Raw genomic sequence first — 22,396 nt, forward strand, 5'->3', positions numbered from 1 at the left:
CCTGGGCTATACAGTAGGACCTTGTTGTTTATTTTATATATCATAGTTTCCATCTGCTAATCCCAAACTCACAATTTGTTCCTTCCCACACCCTTTTCCCTTTGGTAACCGTAAGTTTTCTATGTCTGTGAATCTGTTTCTGTCTCGTAAATTAGTTGTTGTATATTTTAGATTCCACATTTAAGTGATATCATACAGTATTTGGCTTTCTCTGACTTACTACACTTGGTATAATCATCTCTAGGTCCATCCATGTGGCTGCAAATGGCATTATTTAATTCTCTTCCATGACTGAGTAGTATTCCACAATATATAACTGTGTATATATACCACAACTTTATTCATTCATCTGTCAGTGGACATTTCGGTAGCTTCCATGTCTTGGCTATTGTAAACAGTGCTGCAATGAACAATGGGGTGCATGTATCCTTCTGAACCATGTTCTTCTCTGGATATATTACCAGGAGAGGGATTGCTGAATAATAAGGTAACTCTATTTTTAGTTTTCTAAGGAATCTCCATACTGTTTTTCATAATAGCTGTAACAATTTACATTTCCACCAATAGTGTAGGAGTTCCCTTTTCTCCACAAACTCTCCAGGATTTATTAATTGCAGGCTTTTCAATGATTGGTCCAGTTTTTTAAATTGTTCTTAGCAGGACGGTATGAATTATCTAGCTTGCTATTATTACCAGACTGAGAAGTCCAAAGAGATTTTTAAGCAGAGAACTGACAAAGCAGTATCAGACCTTTAAATTAAAAATCATTTTGGTAATAGAATGGGAAAGGCAAACTAGAATAAAGCAAGCCTGAAAAACCAATGATGAATCCTGTATGAAGTCTCATTTTAATATACTAAAAGACTCCTAATATAACTGAATATTGTAATTTTGGCTGTAGTTACTGATAAAAAGTTTGATGATTTAAAAATATTGAGCTGGGAGTCAAATTATTTTCATACGATAAAACAGATTTTAAACTCTGAAAGTATCTTCTAAACTAAGAAAGATACACTGAGAACTGCTTTTCTAATTAACTGATTCCATCTATAGTGCAGTAGTATAGGAAACTATGCCTATGTTTTCAACCTTTCACTTGCTAATGACTCCTTATCCATAGTCAAAACAGAAAAAAAAATTTTTTTAATCCCTCAGTTTTTCTTCAACTTTGTACCCATCCTGCTCTAGATATCAGCCTTTCTGCTTCTTTTCATAGTTCAACTTTTAGAAATGAGTCTAGTCTCACTGTCCTTACTCTATCAAGAGATTCCACAACGTACTGCAATGGCTTCTGTCTTCCCAGTTCCCTAAACCTGTAAAGGAGACCAAACTAAGGGGAAAATCAGTTGAGCTTTTTCTATTTTATTTTATTTGCTCTTTATGAAGCACCAAACTAAGGCCTTAATGCTCACCTTTCCTTTTATTTGGTAACATCTCAAGTCCCTTGGTCTCTAAAACATTTGCTGTTCCCCTTTAATGCTCCTTTCCTCTACCTAATCAAGGAATTTTTGTGTGTGGCCCACTTCTTACGTGAAAACTTTCATGATATAGAATGCTACTGTTGTTATTTAGTTATGTCTGATTCTTTTGCGACCCCACAAGGCTCCTCTGTTCATGGGACTTCTCAGGCAAGAATACTGGAGCGGGTTGCCATTTCCTTCTCTAGGGATAGTCCCAACCCAGGAATTGAACCCCCATCTCCTGCACTGCAGGTGGATTCTTTACTGCTGAGCCACTGGGGAACTTCCATATAGAGTGCTAATACAGCCTTGCTACTTAAAATTATGTTCTAAGGATCAGCAGCACTGGCATCACCTGGGAGCTTACTGTGAACACAGAATCTCAGATTTCACTCCAGAACTACTGATTCCCATTGGCATGCACAATAAATTTGAGAAGCACTGTTGAGATTTTGAAAGGATCAAGCTTGCAGACTGAGTAACTGACAGAAGAAATAGGCTTCTTTACAACTTCCCACTCATGACAGTAACACTAGCATCTTCAAACGTCTGTCAAACTAATTGTTTACTAGTCACTGTGATAGATTACTACTGTTACTAAATATCTTGTATCTCCCTGGGGAGGAAAAGAAAATACACTGTACCATCCCACTGATGTCAGACATGAATAGAAACCATAAGTCTTTTGGCAGAAGTGTTAAGATCCAACATTATACTTTAGCTCTTTTTTCCTTCTATCTTAAGACCAGGGCTGTTTCATCTAGTGGCTACTCCCTAAAAGGCTATTACACATACACATACCTGTGCACACACATCTAGTCATTCCTGTTTCTGCTCCTGGTTAAATTATAGTGCTTGGAAAAGAAAATTTCTTCAAGAATTCATACATAAGAAGCAAATCACTGACTAGCGGAAAAAGAAAACAGTCTAGCTTGCTTAAGACACAAGAATGAGATTATACCAAGGGTATCAAAATAAAAACTCTAGGAATGATAAAAGGATCTAACAGGGAGTACTGAACAATTATATAGGGGGAAAAATTGCAAACATAATGTAATAAATAACAGGAAGTGGAGAGAAGAAATACAGGAGATGAAACGTTCAAATCACCTAAGAGTTAAACAAACCCCACCTAAAACTGAAACAAGAATGTAATAATACCAACCTCTTAATATTTTTGCAAATTCTGCTTAACTTTAGACACACTAGGAAATACTTGCTTAAGGCAAATAAATATTATCTTTTAGTCACTCTTTCCTTCTAATCATCCATTCATCATTTTATACATAAATATACACAAAACTGGAGAAGGAAATAGCAACCCACTCCAGTATTCTTGCCTAGAGAATTCCATGGACAGAGGAGCCCAGTAGGCTACAGTCCATGGGGTCGCAAAGAGTCGGACATGACTGAGCAACTAACACACACACATACATAAAATAGATCTGAACAATAACATCTACCCTAAAATTAGTAATATCACTAGATATTGGATTAGAGGTAGCTTTTCAACTTTAATTTTTGTTATGTATGACTTCATAGTTAGCACGCATTAGTTTTACCAAAGTTTAGAATCTAGTACCCACCTCTCAGTTAAGACAAACCATCAGATAACTGCATATATAAATTAATCGTTTTGGCCCTATATGGAATTGTTTTTTACAGCCTTGCATTTTGTTGTTATACCATTGAACTACATTAAGTAATGGTGTTAAAAAAACAGCTTTTTGAAATTAGAATCTGTATTTACTATAAAGATGATAAGGATATTTTTTGCTATGTTAAGAGTTGCATGAGAATTTTTTTCTCTTTATTCTATCAGGAAAAGTCATATTTCTTTTACCTAAGCAATAGGTTTATCTTTACCTTAGTGACACTGTGATTTATCGCTGATCACATTTCCCTTTTTTCACTGATTGCTAGAAATCAAAGGCAAATTTTGGGCCTTTCCCTAATACATTGCTCTGACCTTAAAATATGCCCCTTTTTGTATGAACATTCATTCATTCAACAAAATGTATTGAGTCTCAATATAAGTTTGCTGGTGGCCATTGGGACTTTTATACACAGAAGACTATTTGCAATTACTTTACTTTTTAAGTAATCTTTGATTTACTGAAGTGCAAATATAAAAATCCAGTTTTCCCTTAAGTCTTCAACCATGTCAGTGTATTATATTTACAAAACTAGTCAATTTTAACGCACTTTCTAAGATGCTTTCAATAGTTAACTCAGAAAACAAACTAGATATCCTTAAATAATCCCATTTATAAACTAGAGTAATTACATTCTCTCATCTATACTAAAAGGCACTTATAAATCTACTGTATTTTATTGTAAACACTTTAATTGCCTCTATAACAAGAAAATCTTTCTAAACTCTTTAGTAAATACATTACAATAAAGTTTTAAATATAATGAAAAGTTCTCTTTGGTATTCATTTTCAATTAAATTCTTAGACTAATTTACATGCACTCTAATAGGCCTAATTCTCTGAAATATAACAAATATTTTAAAGACCAAATACACTAATTATTCCTAATCTTAATACAAAATACTAAGTATTTAACAAATTTCATCATTTCTATATTTACTTCTGACCTTAACATGAACAAATCTTAATGTACCCACTAAAAAAAGCAGTGATTCTCAAAGTGTGGTCCCCAGATTAGCAGCATCAGCATTAGTTGAGTTGTTGTTGGAAATGCAAACTATGGGGTCTAGCTCAGAAGTATTGAATCAGAAACTCTAGAGGAGGGGTTCAACATTTTCAACAAGCCTTTGGGTGATGCTGAGGCACACTAAAGTTTGAAACTTACTGCTTTATTGTAGCCTGAAATACTCAGAGGCAGTTCTCTCCAAAAACACAGGTAAGTCTTGTGTTCAGCCATCCTGTGAGATGAGCAGCAATTCTAAAATGGGCAAATCTACTTGTGAGAACCAATGGAATCAGGGAACACTGTTATGACTTCAAACTTCATCAAAGTTACTATCAGAGCAGACTGAGGCTGTTTATCTAGAAAAGATTCTTTCCCCACCTCCCACCTTAGGAAATGAGACTAAGACTGCAGACATCTAGGATTATCTTCTTCCATGACTGACCAGTACTCTTAATTAACAGTTACTCTAACAACTGGGCTTCCTTGGTGGTTCAGATGGTAAAGTGCCTGTCTGCAATGCAGGAAACCTGGGTTCGATACCTGGGTTGGGAAGAACCCCTGGAGAAGGAAATGGCAGCCCACTCCAGCAGTCTTGCCTGGAAAATCCCATGGACGGAGGAGCCTGGTAGGCTACAGTCCATAGGGTACCAAAGAGTCGGATACGACTGAGTGACTCCACTTTCTAACAATTGGTACTACAAATCCTTTACAGGCACTTGGTCTTTCCTGGGTTCAAGTTAAACTATTATCTAACTCTTTCAGACAATCTGCATCTCAATTTCCAACCCGAAATGTACAAAGTTTTCTTATACCTTCCTTGGAGTTTGTATTTTCAGGTCAGTCATTTAATATTTTTCTGACTCTAAAGAAATTTCAATGACAATCCATCTTATCCTTTACCTAAATTGTTTTAACTTTAATATCAAACTAAAGAATCTTGCATTCTTCTCATGCTTTTTTCTTGTCTGACATAACTCTTAGAAATAGGAAGATAACACTCAAATGGATTTTGTCTCTCTCATTTCTCTGCCTAGCCAAGTTTCTTAATCAGGAAAATGGGTTAATAATAGTACTTACCTCACCAAGTTGTTATTAGGATTAAACAAAAATATTTGGTAGTAGCTGCCCCATATAAAGAGAAGGCAATGGCACCCTACTCCAGTACTCTTGCCTGGAAAATCCCATGGACGGAGGAGCCTGGTAGGCTGAAGTCCATGGGGTCGCTAGGAGTCGGACACGACTGAGTGACTTCACTTTTACGCGTTGGAGAAGGAAATGGCATCCCACTCCAGTGTTCTTGCCTGGAGAATCCCAGGGACGGGGGACCCTGATGGGCTGCCGTCTCTGGAGTCGCACAGAGTCAGACACGACTGAAGTGACTTAGCAGCAGCAGCAGCCCCATATAAAGTGTTCTTAGCTGCTCTAATTGTCATTTTCCCAAAAGATATTGTTTTATTAATAAATGATAAAAGTAAATGAAAAGAAACTTTAAAAAGGAGTTCAGATATACATATTTAAAGTATACCGTCACCAAGTGGGAAAATAGAGTTGCCATAACAGGGAAGTTTATGATAAAAACTATATTACAATTAAGTTGGAACTCTAATATTTATATTTAGAGCCCCACTGTTCATGGGCTTCTCAAGACAAGAATGCTAAAATGGTTTGTCATTCCCTTCTCCAGTGCACCACGTTTTGTCCGAACTCTTCACCATGACCTGTCTTGGGCGGCCCTACACAGCATGGCTCATATTTCACTGAGTTACACAAGGCTGTGATCCATGTGATTGTTTCGGTTAGTTTTCTGTGACTGTGGTTTTCTTTCTGTCTGCCCTCTGATGGATGAGGATAAGAAGCTTGTGTGAGCTTCCTGATGGGAGGCACTGGCTGTGGGGAAAACTGGGTCTTGCTCTGGTGGGCAGGGCCATGCCCATTAAACATTTAATTTTCTGTTGATGTGTGGGGCTGTGCCCCTCCCAGCAGTTTGGCCTGAGGTGACCCAATCTTAGAGTTTGCAAACTCTATGGTAGGCTGTAGGCTCTATAGCAGGGGTAATGGTGACCTCCTCCAAGAGGACGTATGTCAGCACACCATGCCTCCCAGGATTGCTGCTGTCAGTGCCCCTGCCCCCAAGGCAGGCCACTATCAACCCACACCTCAGCCATACTCCCAAACAGTCACAGACAAGTCTGGCTCAGTCTCTTGTGGGGGGTCACTGTTTTTTTTTTCCTGAGTTCTGGTGCACATAAGGTTTTGTTTGTGCCCTCCAAAAATCTCTGTTTCCCCAATCCTGTGAAAGTTCTATAATCAAATTCCACAGACCTTTCAAACCAGATTCCCTGAAAATTCATTGGAAAGATTGATGCTGAAGCTAAAGCTCCAATACTTTGGCCACCTAATGCAAAGAGGCAACTCACTGGAAAAGACTCTGATGCTGGGAAAGATTGAGGGCAGAAGAAGGGGGTGACAGAGGATGAGATGGTTAGATAGCATCACCGACTCAATGGACATGAGTGTGAGCCAACTCCAGGAGATAGACAGTAAAGGACAGGGAAGCCTGGCGTGCTGCAGTCTGCAGGGTCACCGAGTTGGAGACGACTGAGCACCTGAACAACAACAACAACTAAATACTAAAAAAAATATTTTTTTACGTACTTATAACTACATGCTCTAGTAAACTGACTATAGTGATGCCTCCAAACATGAGCTATGCTCTAGGCCTAAAAAATTTTTTTGAATCATAAAATAATTTACTCTTTGCTTGCATGCATGCTAAGTCACTTCAGCAGTGTTTGACTCTTTGCAATCCTATAGCCTGCAGCTTGCCAGGCTCCTTTGTCCATGGGGATTCTCCAGGCAAGAATACTGGAGTGGGTTGCCATGCCCTACTCCAGGAGATCTTCCCAATGCAGGGATCAAACCCATGTGTTTCCTGCAGCTCCTGCACTGCAGGCAGATTCTTTACCACTAAGCCACCAGGAAAGTCCAATTTACTCTTATAGCAGGAACAAAAATGGGGTCATATGGTGTTTTCTTTGTAATTGTTATTAACTAGAGCAATGGTGTGATAAGCTCCTTAACATGTCTAAGTCCCAATTATGGTTTTCCATAGAGGGGACTATAATGTTGGAGTCAGCAAACACTATAAACTGTAAGACCAAAAGAAGACACCTTGGAGAGGAGAGAGACATTAGTAACAGTTAACAGTCAGGTAACTGGTCTGTTTTTACAGAAAGAGTAAAATCAGAAACAGATGACCCAAGTTCTATTAGGCCCATCCTTCAATGGTAAAACTATTTTACCATCATCATTGCTGAACATGAAATGGTGACGGATAAGGTCACTAACAACAAATGGAGTCCTGGAATACAGCCAATCTCCAAGTGTGGAAGTGTCTGCACAAGATATACTGCTACAACACACAGGATACTTAAACTGAAGGAAGAGTAACTAACAACAGAGAACTTAAGCAGCTGTTAAAAAAGTCTAAAATAATAGTAGTCACAAGCAAAAAAAGTAGAGGAAATCCTTGAAACAGACTAACAGATACTCATTCCAAAGGACACAAATGCAAGGAAAACCCTACAGTCAAAGCCAAAAAAATAGAGCTCTTATTTTAAGCAAAGGTTGAACTAAAAATTAATGAAGAACCATTTACTTTTTACCTGCATATGTACATGTTGCCTCTCAAAGGAATTAATTTAGAAAGCTGTACTTATTCAAGAACCAGAGGGGGTGATCAAATTATTGCTGGAACATTCATTTCTTGAACTAGCTTCAGAACTCTGTAGGCGTAACTGTATAGACTTACAATATTTTTAACCCCAAATGCTACTTTGTAGCTTTACTTCCCAACATGTTCACTAATCCTGTTCCAAATGGAAAAAAAAAAACACCAGAGTTGAGAACCTTTTAGCCCATAATCAACCTCATTTACAAATAAGAAAATATAGGCCCAAAGAGCAAGTAATTTTCACAAATTCTTTCAGCAAGTTAATGGTAGGAAGTACCTACCCACCTGATTGTAGCCAGAACTATGACATCACAAGGTTTCTATAACTTGTATCAGAGACTTGGGGGCACCATGAATATTAAAGACTGGGCCCTGAGTACACAAGCCAGCTTCCCCAGAAGAGGACTTTGTATAATACTTTGAAGCTGCAACTCTGAAAGAATGTCTGCTATATTAATAGCAGTGTGCTCAATAAATGTTTCTAAATCAATGAATCAGATGTGTATGTTTGGGCTTATTTATTAAAATATTCACCATATCCTTTCCTGGTTAAAAGTTGCCCCACATATTCTTCACCTGCCTAGAGGCTGGTCACATTTCAACTGTTTTCAATAAGTCAACTGAGATCTTACACACACAAACAAACCTCTTATTCAAACACTAAAGTTCCAGTCCTCATCCCTGGTCCACCTTTAAGAGGAATCTGCACCTGATTAATGTTCTTCAAAGCAGAAACGAATTACATACCCCTTCGTTTTTCTAATTTCATAAACAGGAGTTGTGAAGAAAAGATTTTATGTAAAGTTTAGAAAAGTTAACAAAAGGGACCATGCTAAAAATTATATTTTAATATTCAAGTTTCTTCAAAGCTTAAACTACACACTTAAACATTGTAGTTTTGGACGCTGCCCTCCCAGGCCCCAAGCTTTGCGCAAATACCAGCAAAGCCTCTATAGATGTCCTCACTGGTTCACTGCTTTAAAATAAATCGTAGGATGTGGGGTTGTGGATAGATTTTATATTCTCTGTACTTTTCTCTAATTCCTAAACACTCTAATGCTGATATAATTTACTCTCATAATACCAAAATGCGTATCAGAACAGGTAACAAGAATAAAATATGACCATGAGAAGTCTGAGGAAGCCAACGACACTGGAGAAGTTACCGTATGCATGACGCCAATACCGCTTTAGCAAGGGCTTTAAAAAATTTCGTAGGGTATCAGTACCGTGTCATTACGATTGATTTTTTTTTCTTAAGAATAGTATAACTCCACTATGACGAAAGAAAACACAACAGGCGGTAGAAATGACAACTGAGAAGTTTGTTACGTTCTGCCCCTCAAGACAACACGCCTTTCAAAATACACGATACAAAAATCCGGGTTCCTGTGTACGTTACGCATTTTCTTTTTCAAAGTCTTAATACGTAAGCGTTGATGTGAATTCTCACATGTCAAATAAAAACAATGACCCAGCCCAAACCCAAGCCAGACAAGGCGTTCTTCATGATCCAATGAGAGGAAAAACACGAGGGTCATAATTGATTCAATATTCACCTCCCAGTGGGAGGGAAAAACTTCAGAGCTCCTACCCTTGAAACAGTTGGCGCGGTAAAGAAAGTCGAGTCCCAGCGCAGAGAAGCAGGAAGAGCAGGGCAGGAAGAGACGCGACGCAGCCCCGAGGAGGTCTTCCGCCCCCAGCGCTTGAGCGAGCGCTCGGCCTCCTCGTCCCCCGCCCCGGCCCCGGCACACCTGCCAACGCTGGCCCGGCGCGCGCCCCCCTCGCGCGGCGCCCACCCCGCCGCCGTCCCCCTCTGCCCCCCGTCCTCAGCCCGGGTCGGCCGCGCGGGACGCGAAGGAAGGCTGGGCTCACCGGGTCCCTCCGGGCTGCACGGCGCCGGGGGCCGGTGGGGCGGGGACCCGCACCCGGGGTCCCCCTGGTCGGGCTCCCTCAGGTAATCCTCGAAGCGCACCTGACGGGCTTCGCCGCCACCCCCGAAGCCCCACAAGCGGTTGGCTGTGCCCCGCAGAAGGCGCCCGCTCTTCCCTGTGAACGTGGTCAGGTAGTCCATCCTGCCACGGGGGGCAGGAACCCAGGAGGAGGCCGACAGTTTCTGCTGCGACGGCCGCCACTCGGTGCGCGCCCGCCCGCGCGTCCCACCCGACAACGGGGGCGGCGGCGGCTCCTCACGCCTCTGGGGAGGCGGGGAGGGGGAGGGAACGGCCGACGCTCGGCCCGGGGGCGACCATCAGGAAACCCTGCAGCGGGGGAGTAGGAGCGGGACGAAAGTTTTTGAAAAGTTTTTGCCGTTGCTTCTTAACGCCGATTCTGGGCCAAACTTAGCTTAGAAAGTAGACACATACTTCCTGGAACAGAGGCCGCGGCGAAAAGCGCGGTCTTTTAGCAAGCCCAGCGGGGCCTGTCCGCTTCCCCCCACCTCCCCGTGCCTGGCCCCAGTGGAGCCGGCCCGCCCCGCCCTGCCCCGCCCCTCCCCGGGCCGACCCGACCGGACTTTCAGGCGCTGGGGGAAGCTGGGGAGGGCGTTTCCCGCCCCGAGGGCCTACACGGGCGTCAGGGTGGCCCTGGGGAGGCTTTGCTGGTATTTGCGCAAAGCTTGGGGCCTGGGAGGGCAGCGTCCAAAAGCTTCTGTCCGTCAAGAAGTTTCAGTGTGTGTTAGGAGGATGGGCACGAATCCACAGGAAACTTTTTGCAGTTTGAAATTTGGGGGAGGGAGGCCGAGTAGGTAAAGGAGAGGTTAGTTTTAAGGTCGTAGTTAACACGAAACAGCCCAGATTAAGATGCTTCCTAAGGAAACCATCTTCGTAAAATAAAGCATCAATCGTCACGGTCGAAGTTCGCTGTGGCATTAGGAACTGATGTTAAGAGTTTGACATTCCATGACTGGTCTGTAAAGCAAGGTAATTAATTAGGGCTTTAATGTGCACCTTTATCCTTTAAGGAGAGAAAGAGCAGTGACACTTGACAGGCATTTAGTACCCAATTTTGACTCCTTATGAGAGCTGGTTATTCTATTCCTTTTACGTCTGTTTGAAGGATCTTTAACCAAGTGGGCTTCCCAGGTGGAGCTAGTGGAAAAGAACCCGCTTGCCAATGCAGGAGACAAAAGAGAAGCAGGTTTGATCCCCTGAAAGAGGGCTGGGCAACTCACTTCAGAATTCTTGCCTGGAAAAAAAAAATCCCATAGACAGAGGAGTCTGGTGGGCTAAATACAGTCCATAGAGTTGCAAAGAGTCGGACATGACTGAAGCCACTTGGGAGACATGGCTCTTATTTTTTACCATGCATTAAATAAAACTTTCTTGTAATTACCAATTTATTAATGTATTTGAAGAAAAGGTTTAAATTAGAAAGTTGGAGAGCTAATACCTAACAATGGAGTCCAGAAAACATCTTTCAGGAACTTAAGCGTTTTGCCAAAATCATTGAGGATTATCCTCCGGGCCGCACACCCCTGCCCCCTTTTCAATTATTTGGTCGTTTCCCTACTGTTATTATCAGCTTAACAGGTAGAACAGACTGCACCATTCTAACAGCAGCATCACTTTTATACTTGGTTAAATGTATAGAATGACTGGGCTACACCGCATACACCGCAAAGTCTAATTCACAGAGTTTCTGAGTAAGGATCCAGGCATCTGAATATCCAGCAACCATCCATGTGTTCAGATGTGGTGCTTGGGACAACACTGCTCTGGACATCGTTCTGTACCTCCTAGGAACCCATCTGGTATAGTAGTAAGTGGCTCCCAGTTTTTCTGAGATTTCTATTTCATAAGGAAGCACTAAGCTTAGCACCACTTCCAAAAATTAGGCTCAGTAAGCTTTAAAAATTGAATTTGAATGATTTAAGTCTCAGTTCAGATCAGTTCAGTTCAGTCCAGTCGCTCAGGCGTGTCCAACTCTTTGCAATCCCATGAATTGCAGCACGCCAGGCCTCCCTGTCCATCACCAACTCCTGGAGTTCAATCAAACATCCATCGAGTCAGTGATGCCATCCAGCCATCTCATCCTCTATCGTCCCCTTCTTCTCCTGCCCCCAGTCCCTCCCAGCATCAGAGTCTTTTCCAATGAGTCAACTCTTCGCATGAGGTGGCCAAAGTACTGGAGTTTCAGCTTTAGCATCATTCCTTCCAAAGAACACCCAGGACTGATCTCCTTTAGAATGGACTGGCTGGATCTCCTTGTAGTCCAAGGGATTCTCAAGAGTCTTCTCCAACACCACAGTTCAAAAGCATCAATTCTCCGGTGCTCAGCTTTCTTCACAGTCCAACTCTCACATCCATACATGACCACAGGAAAAACCATAGCCTTGACTAGACGGACCTTTGTTGGCAAAGTAATGTCTCTGTTTTCAATATGCTATCTAGGTTGGTCATAACTTTCCTTCCAAGGAGTAAGCGTCTTTTAATTTCATGGCTGCAATCACCATCTGCAGTGATTTTGGAGCCCCCAAAAATAAAGTCTGACACTGTTTCCACTGTTTCCCCATCTATTTCCCATGAAGTGATGGGACCAGAAGCCATGATCTTCGTTTTCTGAACGTTGAGCTTTAACCCAACTTTTTCACTCTCCACTTTCACTTTCATCAAGACGCTTTTGAGTTCCTCTTCACTTTCTGCCATAAGGGTGGTGTCATCTGCATATCTGAGGTTATTGATATTTCTCCCGGCAATCTTGATTCCAGCTTGTGCTTCTTCCAGCCCAGTGTTTCTCATGACGTACTCTGCATAGAAGCTAAATAAGCAGGGTGATAACATACAGCCTTGATGTACTCCTTTTCCTATTTGGAACCAGTCTGTTGTTCCATGTCCAGTTCTAACTGTTGCTTCCTGACCTGCATATAGGTTTCTCAAGAGGCAGGTCAGGTGGTCTGGTATTCCCATCTCTTTCAGAATTTCCCACAGTTTATTGGGATCCACACAAAGGCTTTGGCATAGTCAATAAAGCAGAAATAGATGTTTTTCTGGAACTCTCTTGCTTTTTCCATGATCCAGTGGATGTTGGCAATTTGATCTCTGGTTCCTCTGCCTTTTCTAAAACCAGCTTGAACATCTGGAAGTTCACGGTTCATGTATTGCTGAAGCCTGGCTTGGAGAATTTTGAGCATTACTTTACTAGCGTGTGAGATGAGTGCAATTGTGCGGTAGTTTGAGCATTCTTTGGCATTGCCTTTCTTTGGGATTGGAATGAAAACTGACCTTTTCCAGTCCTGTGGCCACTGCTGAGTTTTCCAAATTTGCTGGCAGATTGAGTGCAGCGCTTTCACAGCATCATCTTTCAGGATTTGAAATAGCTCAACTGGAATTCCATCACCTCCACTAGCTTTGTTTGTAGTGATGCTTTCTAAGGCCCACTTGACTTCACATTCCAGGATTTCTGACTCTAGATGAGTGATCACACCATCGTGATTATCTGGGTCGTGAAGATCTTTTTTGTACAGTTCTTCTGTGTATTCTTGCCACCCCTTCTTAATATCTTCTGCTTCTGTTAGGCCCATACCATTTCTGTCCTTTATCGAGCCCACCTATGCTTGAAATGTTCCCTTGGTATCTCTAATTTTCTTGAAGAGATCTCTAGTCTTTCCCATTCTGTTGTTTTCCTCTATTTCTTTGCACTGATTGCTGAGGAAGGCTTTCTTATCTCTCTTTGCTATTCTTTGGAAGTCTGCATTCAGATGCTTATACCTTTCCTTTTCTCCTTTGCTTTTCACTTCTCTTCTTTTCACAGCTATTTGTAAGGCCTCCCCAGACAGCCATTTTGCTTTTTTGCATTTCTTTTCCATAGGGATCATCTTGATCCCTGTCTCCTGTACAATGTCACGAACCTCCGTCCATAGTTCATCAGGCACTCTATCTATCGGATCTAGTCCCTTAAATCTATTTCTCACTTCCACTGTATAATCATAAGGCATTTGATTTAGGTCATACGTGTATGGTCTAGTGGTTTTCCCTACTTTCTTCAATTTAAGTCTGAATTTGGCAATAAGGAGTTCATGATCTGAGCCACAGTCAGCTCCTGGTCTTGTTTTTGCTGACTGTATAGAGCTTCTCCATCTTTGGCTGCAAAGAATATAATCAATCTGATTTCAGTGTTGACCATCTGGTGATGACCATGTGTAGAGTGTTCTCTTGTGTTGTTGGAAGAGGGTGTTTGCTATGACCAGTGTCTTCTTTTGGCAAAACTCTATTAGCCTTTGCCCTGCTTCATTCCGTATTCCAAGGCCAAATTTGATTAAATAAACTGAAATTATTTTATTTTTCTAAAATACATATTACATTTTCACATTTGCTATTTATTTTGTGATAATCATATGCAGAACAGTGGTTGAGTTTTTTATACCTGATAAAATCTGCACTTTATTTCTAACCTTAACAAGAACCTGTACGCTACCAGTTCAAATACTGGCTTACAAGCAGTTAACCTTTTTTTTTTTTTTTCCTGCTTCAGTTTCATAGAAACCTAGAGCTCCAGATAAAAACGTTGATGATTAAGTGCTTTACAAGTTTTTATTTAAACTCAGCCAAGCCCTAATGTCTCTAAAATCCATTTATTCATTTCATCAGCTTTTCTTTTTAATTCTTCACATTTGTTGTCTCAGCCATCACTATTCTCCTGAAGTTACCAAATTCATTATTCAAACATGTTACTTGGTCTTCTATATGACTCAAAATCATAGGCCATGAAACACTCTCACTTTTCTTCCCCCTTTCTTTGTAATCTACAGCAAGCTTATCTCCATATATTGCCTCAGAAGGAAGGAAGTCCTTGCTCTTGTCCATGCCTCTCCTTTTCCAAATTAATTCTTGATCTTAGTGTGCTATGACTTGCCAGTCTTATTATTCCTTTGTGCTTTACTATTTTTTCTCTCTCCACTCTCGTTCCTTCCTCCTTATCCTACCTGTATCATCCACATATATTCCTCTCAAGCTTTAAAAACAAACAAACAAAAAACGGCCTTCTTTATATATCTTGCCTGACTCCTCCAGCAACCCTTTGCCTTATTTTTAAAATAACTTTACTGGCATATGATTTTACAAACCATATAATTCATCTGTTAAAAGTGTACACTTCACTGGTTGTTAGTATATTTAGACAGTTGTTAAACAATCCCAAATCTAATTTTTGAACATTTCTATCATGGATACAACTTAGTGACTGAACAACAACAAAACTTACCTCCCAAAGAAACTTCTTATCCTTTGTAGTACTCTCCATTCTCACCACAGGCATAGACAACTAATCTACTTTCTGTCTCAATGGATTTGCCTTTTATAAACATTTCACATGAACTGAATCATACAATATCTGGTCTTTGATGTTTGACCTCTTTCAATTAGCCTAAGGTTTCTGAGGCTTATTCATGTTGAAACATGTATTAGTAAGTCATTTCTTTTTATTACCAAATAATATCCTATAGGAATAGATATTTATCCATTTATAAGTTGGTGGACATTTGGATTATTCCCTTTTTAGTTATTATGAATAATGTTGCTAATAAATTTTTTTGTGGACATATATTCTCATTTCTTTCTATACCTGAGGTTGAATTGGTGGATTTTTTTTTTTTAAATAACATAGTCTAAGTTTAAGGTATACAATGTGATAATTTGATAGGAGTATATATTGCAAAATGATTACCACAGTAGGGTTAATTAACATTTCCATAAACTCAGATAATTACCTTCTTGGTATAGTTGCTAGGAGAGCATTTAAGAGTTACTCTCTTAGCAACTCTCTTCAACTATATAATACAATATTGTTAACTACAGTCACCATATTATATGTTAGATCCCTCACTTAATTTTATTCAACTTAAAATTGGAAACGTAGGGGCTTCCCTGGTGGCTCAGTGGTAAAGAAATCTGCCTGCCAATGCAGGAGACAACGGGTTCAATCCCTGAATCTGGGACGATCCACCAGGCCTTGGAGCAAATAAGCCCCTGCACCACAATTATTGAGCCTGTGCTCTGGAGCCCGGGAGTGCAACTGCTGAGCCCATGTACTGCAACTACTGAAGCCCACGTACCCTAGAGTCTGTGCTCCGCAACAAGAGAAACCACCACAATGAGAAGCCCACACACCGCAACTAGAAAGTAGCCCCTGCTCACTGCAACTAGAGAAATCCCATGCAGTAAAAAAGGAAAAATTTGGAAATATCTACCATTTGACCAATATCTCACCATTTCCTACATCCTCCAGACCCTGGCTTCCCTGGTGGCTCAGAGGTTAAAGCATCTTCCCGCAGTGCAGGAGACCAGGGTTCGATCCCTGGGTCGGGAAGATCCCCTGGAGGAGGAAATGGCAACCCACTCCAGTATTCTTACCTGGAGAATCTCATGGACGCAGGAGCCTGGCAGGCTACAGTCCACGGGGTCACAAAGAGTCAGATAAGACTGAGTGACTTCACTTTCACTTTCCAGACCCTGGCAACCACTCTTCTACTCTGTTTCTATGAGTGCAGTTTTTTAAGATTCCACATGTGAGATCATACAGTACACGATCTGTCTTTGTCTTACATTTTGGTCAGCATAATGCCCTTAAGGTCCATCCATGTTATTGCAAATGGTATTTCATTTTCATGGCTGAATAATATTTCATGGTGTATCTAAACCTTATCATCTTTATCCATTCCTCCAATGATGGATATTTAGGTTCTACCCAGGTCTTAGCTATTGTGAATAAAGATCCAGTGAACATGCGGATGCAGCTATCTCTTTGAGGATTTCATTTCCTATGGATATATACCCAGTAGTGGGATTGATGGATCCTATGGTAGGTCTATTTCTAATTTTTTGTGGAAACTCCATATTGTTTTCCCTAGTGGCTGTACCAGTGTATCCACACCAACAATGCATGAAGGTTCCCTTTTCACCACATCCTGGGTAACACTTCCTACCTTTTTGATACTGCTACTGCTACTGCTAAGTCACTTTAGTCGTGTCTGACTCTGTGTGACCCCATAGACGTCAGCCCACCAGGCCCTCCTGCCCCTGGGATTCTCCAGGCAAGAACACTGGAGTGGGCTGCCATTTCCTTCTCCAATGCATGAAAGTGAAAAGTGAAAGTGAAGTCGCTCAGTCGTGTCTCACTCTTAGCGACCCCATGGACTGCAGCCTACCAGGCTCCTCCGTCCGTGGGATTTTCCAGGCAAGAGTACTGGAGTGGGGTGCCATTGCCTTACCTACCTTTTTGATAGCAGCCATTCTAATAGGTGTGAAGTGATCATATTGTGGTTTTGATTTGCATTTCCCTGCTGACTAGTGATGTTGAGGATGGTTTCATGTAACTGTTGCCCATTTGTATGTCTTCTTTGGAAAAGTGTCTATTCAGATCCTCTGCCCAGTTTTTAATTCAACCGTTGGTTTTTTGCTATTGAGTTTTACAGGTTCCATATATATTTTGGATATTAACCCCTTTCAGATAAGTGGTCTGCAAATAATTTTCTCCCATTTCTTCGGTTGGCTTTTTAGTTTGTTGATTATTTCTTTTGTGTGATGCAGTCCCTCTGGGTTATTTTCATTTTTGTTGCCTGTGCTTTTGGTGTCACATCCAAAAATTCACTGCCAAGACCAGTGTCAAGAAACAATTTCCCTCTGTTTTCTTTTAGAAGTTTTATGGTTTTAGGTCTCACATCTGAATTTTTAATTTGCTTCAAGTTAATTTTTGTATGTTTTGTACAATAGGTATAGAATTTCATTCTTTTGCATGTGACTACCCAGTTTCCCCAGCAACATTTATTCTTGGCTCCCCTGTCAAATATTAGTTGATGGTATATGCATGGTTAATTTTTATTTCTGGGTTCTTGATTCTGTTTCACTGGTATATGAATATACATATGTGTCTGTTTCTATGCCAGTATTCCACTTTTTTTTTTAATTGGAGGATAATTGCTTTACAATGTTGTGTTGGTTTCTGCTGCACCACATTAATCAGCTCTGTGTGCTTGCTCAGTCACTCAGTTCTATCTAACTCTTTGTGACCCCCTGACTACAGCCCACCAGATTCCTCTTTCCATGGAATTCTCCAGGCAAGAATACTGGTTTCCATGGAATTCTCCAGGCAAGAATACTGGAGTGGGTTGCCATTTCCTACTCCAGGGGATCTTCCTGACTCAGGGATCAAACCCATGTCTCCTGTGTTGCCTGTATCAGCAGGTGTATTCTTTACCACTGAGCCACCTTGGAAGCTGGGAGAAGGCAATGGCACCCCACTCCAGTACTCTTGCCTGGATAATCCCATGGACGGAGGAGCCTGGTGGGCTGCAGTCCATGGGGTCGCAAAGAGTCTGACACGACTGAGTGACTTCACTTTCACTTTTCACTTTCATGCACTGGAGAAAGAAATGGCAACCCACTCCAGTGTTCTTGCCTGGAGAATCCCAGGGACGGGGGAGCCTGGTGGGCTGCCATCTATGGGGTCGCACAGAATCGTACACGACTGAAGCGACTTAGCAGCTTAGCAGCAGCACCTTGGAAGCTATAAGTATACATATATCCCCTCCCTCTTAAATCTTCCTGCCCCTATCCTAGCCCTCTAAGTCATCACAGAGCAGTGAGCTGAGCTCCCTGTGCTATACCGCTGCTTCCCACGGCTATTTATTGTACACGTGGTACTGTATGGGTATCAATGCTACTCTCTCAGTTCGTCCCACCCTCTCCTTCCTCCACTATGTCCACAAGCCTGTGCTCTACCTCTGTGTCTCTACTCCTGCCCTGCATAGGTTCATCAGTATCCACTGTTTTGATTACTTCGACTTTGTAATAAATTTGAAATCAGGAAGTCTGATGTGCATCAGTTTTGTTCCTCTTTCTCAGGTGCTTTGGTGGTTTGGGGTCTTCTGCAGCTCCATATGAATTTTAGCACTACTGCTAAGTCACTTCAGTCGTGTCCTGTCCTATTTCTATGAAAAATTCCATTGGAACTTTGTCAGGGATCACACTGAATATATAGAACACTTTGGGTAGTATGGACATTTTTAACAATATTACAATCCATGAACATAGGCTACCTTTCCATTTATTTGTGTCTTATTCAACTTCTTTCATCAGTGTCTTGTAGTTTTCAAAGTAGAGATCTTTCACCACCTTGGCTAAATTTATTCCTAAGTATTTTATTGTTTCTGATGCTATTGTGAATGAGATGATGTTCTTTCTTTTTCAAATAGGTTCATTTTTAGTATATATGAATACAGCTGATCGTCTCTGTCGATTTGTATCCTACAACTTTATGAAATCTGTTTATTAGTTCTAGCAGTACTTTTATTGAAGTTGTTTTAATATCATATATTAATTATATCATATCATATTTAATATATTAATCATATTAATTATATGAATATATGATATAAATTATATTAATTATATCATATAATAATATCATATCATCTGTAAATTTACTTCTTCCTTTCCAATTTGGCTGCTTTTTATTTCTTTGTCTTGCCTCAGTGCTTTGGCTGAAACTGCCAGTACTATGTTGAATAAGAGTGGTGACAGTGGGCATCCTTGCTTTCTTCCTGATCTTAGAGGAAAAGCTTTCAATCTTTCATTGCTGAGTGTGATTTTAGCTGTGTCTTATCTATATATACCCCTTATTTTACGGTATATTCCTTCTATACCCAATTTATTGGGAGTTTTTGTCACAGAAGCATATTTGTCAAATGCTTTTTCTTCATCTATTGAGATGATCCTATAAGTTTTATTCTTCACTGTACTGATGTGGTGTATAAGATTTATGGAGTTGCATATGTTGAACCATTTTTCCATTCTAGGAATAAGTCCCACTTGATTGTGGTGTATGATCCTTTTACTGTGTTGCTGAATTCTGTTTACTAGTATTTTGTTAAAAAAATTTGCATCTATATTCATCAGAGATATTGTCCTGTAGTTTCCTTTTCTTGTAGAGTCCTTATCTGGTTTTGGTATTAGGGTAATGATGGCCTCAAAATGAATTTAAGAGAATTCCATCCTCTTCAATTTTGTGTAAGAGTTTGAGAAGGACTGATGTTAATATTTCTTTAAATGTTTGGTAGAATTCACCAGTGAAATCATCTGTCCTGGACCTTTCTTTTTGGGGATGTTTTTTATTACAGGTCCAAACCCCTTACATTATTGCTCTCAAGATTTTCTAGTACATTATGATTCAGTTTTAGGTTAAAGTTTTCTAGAAATTTACCTGTTTTTCCTAAGTTATCTGATTTGTTGGTATTTAAAATTTTTCATGGTAGTCTCTTACAAACTTCTATATTTATATGTTATTAGTTGTTTTAGTTTAGACTATATTAGAAATAATTTCCCTATCTCTGCTTTGTATTTTTCTTTTAAGGTATTAGAAAAATGAAAAAAAGAAGCAGACTATGGCCACCTACCCTGCTCCCTACCCTGGGCCTTCTATGGGTGCTGAGCAGGCTCTACAACCAACACAGGCACAAAAAGCATTTAATGAATGAAGTCAACAAAGACTGATTAGAAGCCACTCTGTGCCTACTCTACTAGTTTTCTGGGAGTTAAGGAAGGAAGAGGTGGAGAAAAGAGTCTTAAACACACAAAGAAATGTACAACAGCTTTGTTAAGACTCTCAGACTGAGTTGGTCCTACTGCACACTGCCTGATACATAACTGCATGCGTTTCTGTTGGTTGTGTGACATGAACCTCTCAGCTTTTTGTTTTTCCCCTATTTAATAATCTCCAACACTGCAGCTGGGTAATCTCAAATCTACAGATCTAACGGTTGCCTTTCCTCTAATTAAAAAAAAAAAAACAACTCCTCTTCACAGCAGTAGAATCCTGCTGATAATGAGAATCAGCTGTGGAACATTTTTAAAAATTCAGATTTCCCAACTATACCCCAGAGAACCTGATTCCAGGATTGTAGGGTGTGTCTCAGGAACCTCATTTTTTGATTATGAGGCATGTTTGAGATCTGCTCCTTATATTATAGTTCTTCAAGTGTTTTGCATATTTAGTTCATGCAAATCACACATTTACTTCTGAAATAGGACCACAAGACTAGTTTTGACAAACACTGAGCCACTGAGCAGAAGTGACATGTTTTATACTCACATGTGTAAAGAAACAGCCTCTGTTTAAAGGACTCAATTTTCTACACTCCACATGCCTTTGCCCCTGCCTCGGCAACCAAGGATACTACCTGCTTTAGCTGGCATGTGGTGAGATGGTGGCACCATCTCCAACAACCTGGATCCAGAAACTATGCAGACAGAGTCCCTCCCCCAACTTCAACCTGAACTGGACATGTAATATAAGAGAGAAATAAATCAAGAAATAAACACTGTTACAGTAAGCCTCTGAAGTTTAGGGATTCATTTGGCACCATAGCATAAGCTTAGCCAAACTGGCTGATACAAGGGTTTGTAAATGGTTAATTTTCACTGATTTTTATCATACCTTCCAAGTTAATATACAAAACACTACCTGATTTACGTTGTCAAGTTCATGTATCTGTTTTTCAGGCCTTTCTTGCCATTTTTATATTCTGACAAGTATTCTCAGGTTCCAAGATTATGTATTAATTTACCATTTAAATAATGTATATTAATAAGGACTTTCTTGACATTTTGCAACCAAAAGCAAGCAAGCAAACCAAGCACAATGAGTAGAATGGTGAGGTATGCATGTGTCAAGTCACGTCTGACTGTGCAATCCCATGGACTGCAGCCCGCCAGGCTCCTCTGTCCATGGGATTATCTAGGCAAGAATACTGGAGTGGATTGCCATGCTCCCTCCAGGGGCTCTTCCCAACCTAGGGATCGAACCCACATATCTTATGCCTCCTGCACCGACAAGCCGGTTCTTTACCACTAGCGTCACCTGGCAAGCCCAAATGGTGAGGTAGTCATGCAAAAAACAACCCATCAATCATCTATCACTCCCAGTTTAAAACTTTAGTTTCATCCATATCAGCCTAATTCTCTCAATAAATGTTTTTATGATCAGAAAATATTATAAATTTGAACTTGTAAACCATATGGATGATCATGTGTGTGTATGCTTAGTCGCTCAGTTGTGTCCGACTCTTGGCGACTCCATGGACTGCAGCCCTCAGGCTCCTCTGTCCATGGGGATTTTCCAGGCAAGAATATTGGAGTGGGTTGCCATTTCCTTCTCCAGGGGATCTTCCTGACCCAGGGATCGAACCAAAGTCTCCTGCATTGCAGGCAGAGTCTTTCTTGTCTGAACCACCAGGGAAGCCCATGTATGGTCATAACATGCCATTTTTATGTTTATATATCGGTTTTAGGTAAAACTATATTAAAAAAAGCTTGAAAAGAATTGCTTTTAGAGCTATAAAGAGGAAGTCTCAATTCTCTTTCACATGCTGCCCTGAATTTAGCAATAACAACCTTGTCAAACCTGAGAGAAACCTTGGTGTTAATCTAGTTTCGTCTCTTATCTTCATTGATTTGTTAGCTAAGGCCCAGAGAAGTCAAGCGAGTCTATCAAAGTCACATGCTTGGGTAAGAACAGAGCCAGAAAAACCCAGGGCTTTCCTACAGTGAGT

General features: G+C 40.6%; 1 protein-coding gene across 10 annotated transcripts in view; it reads right to left on the minus strand.

Moving 5' to 3' along the window:
• OXR1 (oxidation resistance 1) overlaps positions 1-22,396 on the minus strand; it is a 440,707-nt gene that overhangs the window by 88,826 nt on the left and 329,485 nt on the right. For 2 of the 10 annotated variants that reach the window (XM_055546456.1, XM_055546453.1), the window contains exon 1: positions 9,730-10,055. The exons of 6 other annotated variants lie outside the window; for them this stretch is intronic. In XM_055546456.1, coding sequence (XP_055402431.1) covers positions 9,730-9,928 — 199 coding nt within the window. In that variant the 5' untranslated portion in view covers positions 9,929-10,055. Of the gene's footprint in view, positions 1-9,729; positions 10,056-22,396 lie in introns of those variants that run through there. 2 more of the 10 variants (XM_055546458.1, XM_055546459.1) reach the window with 2 other exon arrangements.

This window comes from Bubalus kerabau, chromosome 14, assembly GCF_029407905.1.
Source record: "Bubalus kerabau isolate K-KA32 ecotype Philippines breed swamp buffalo chromosome 14, PCC_UOA_SB_1v2, whole genome shotgun sequence".
Classification (NCBI taxonomy): domain Eukaryota; kingdom Metazoa; phylum Chordata; class Mammalia; order Artiodactyla; family Bovidae; genus Bubalus; species Bubalus kerabau.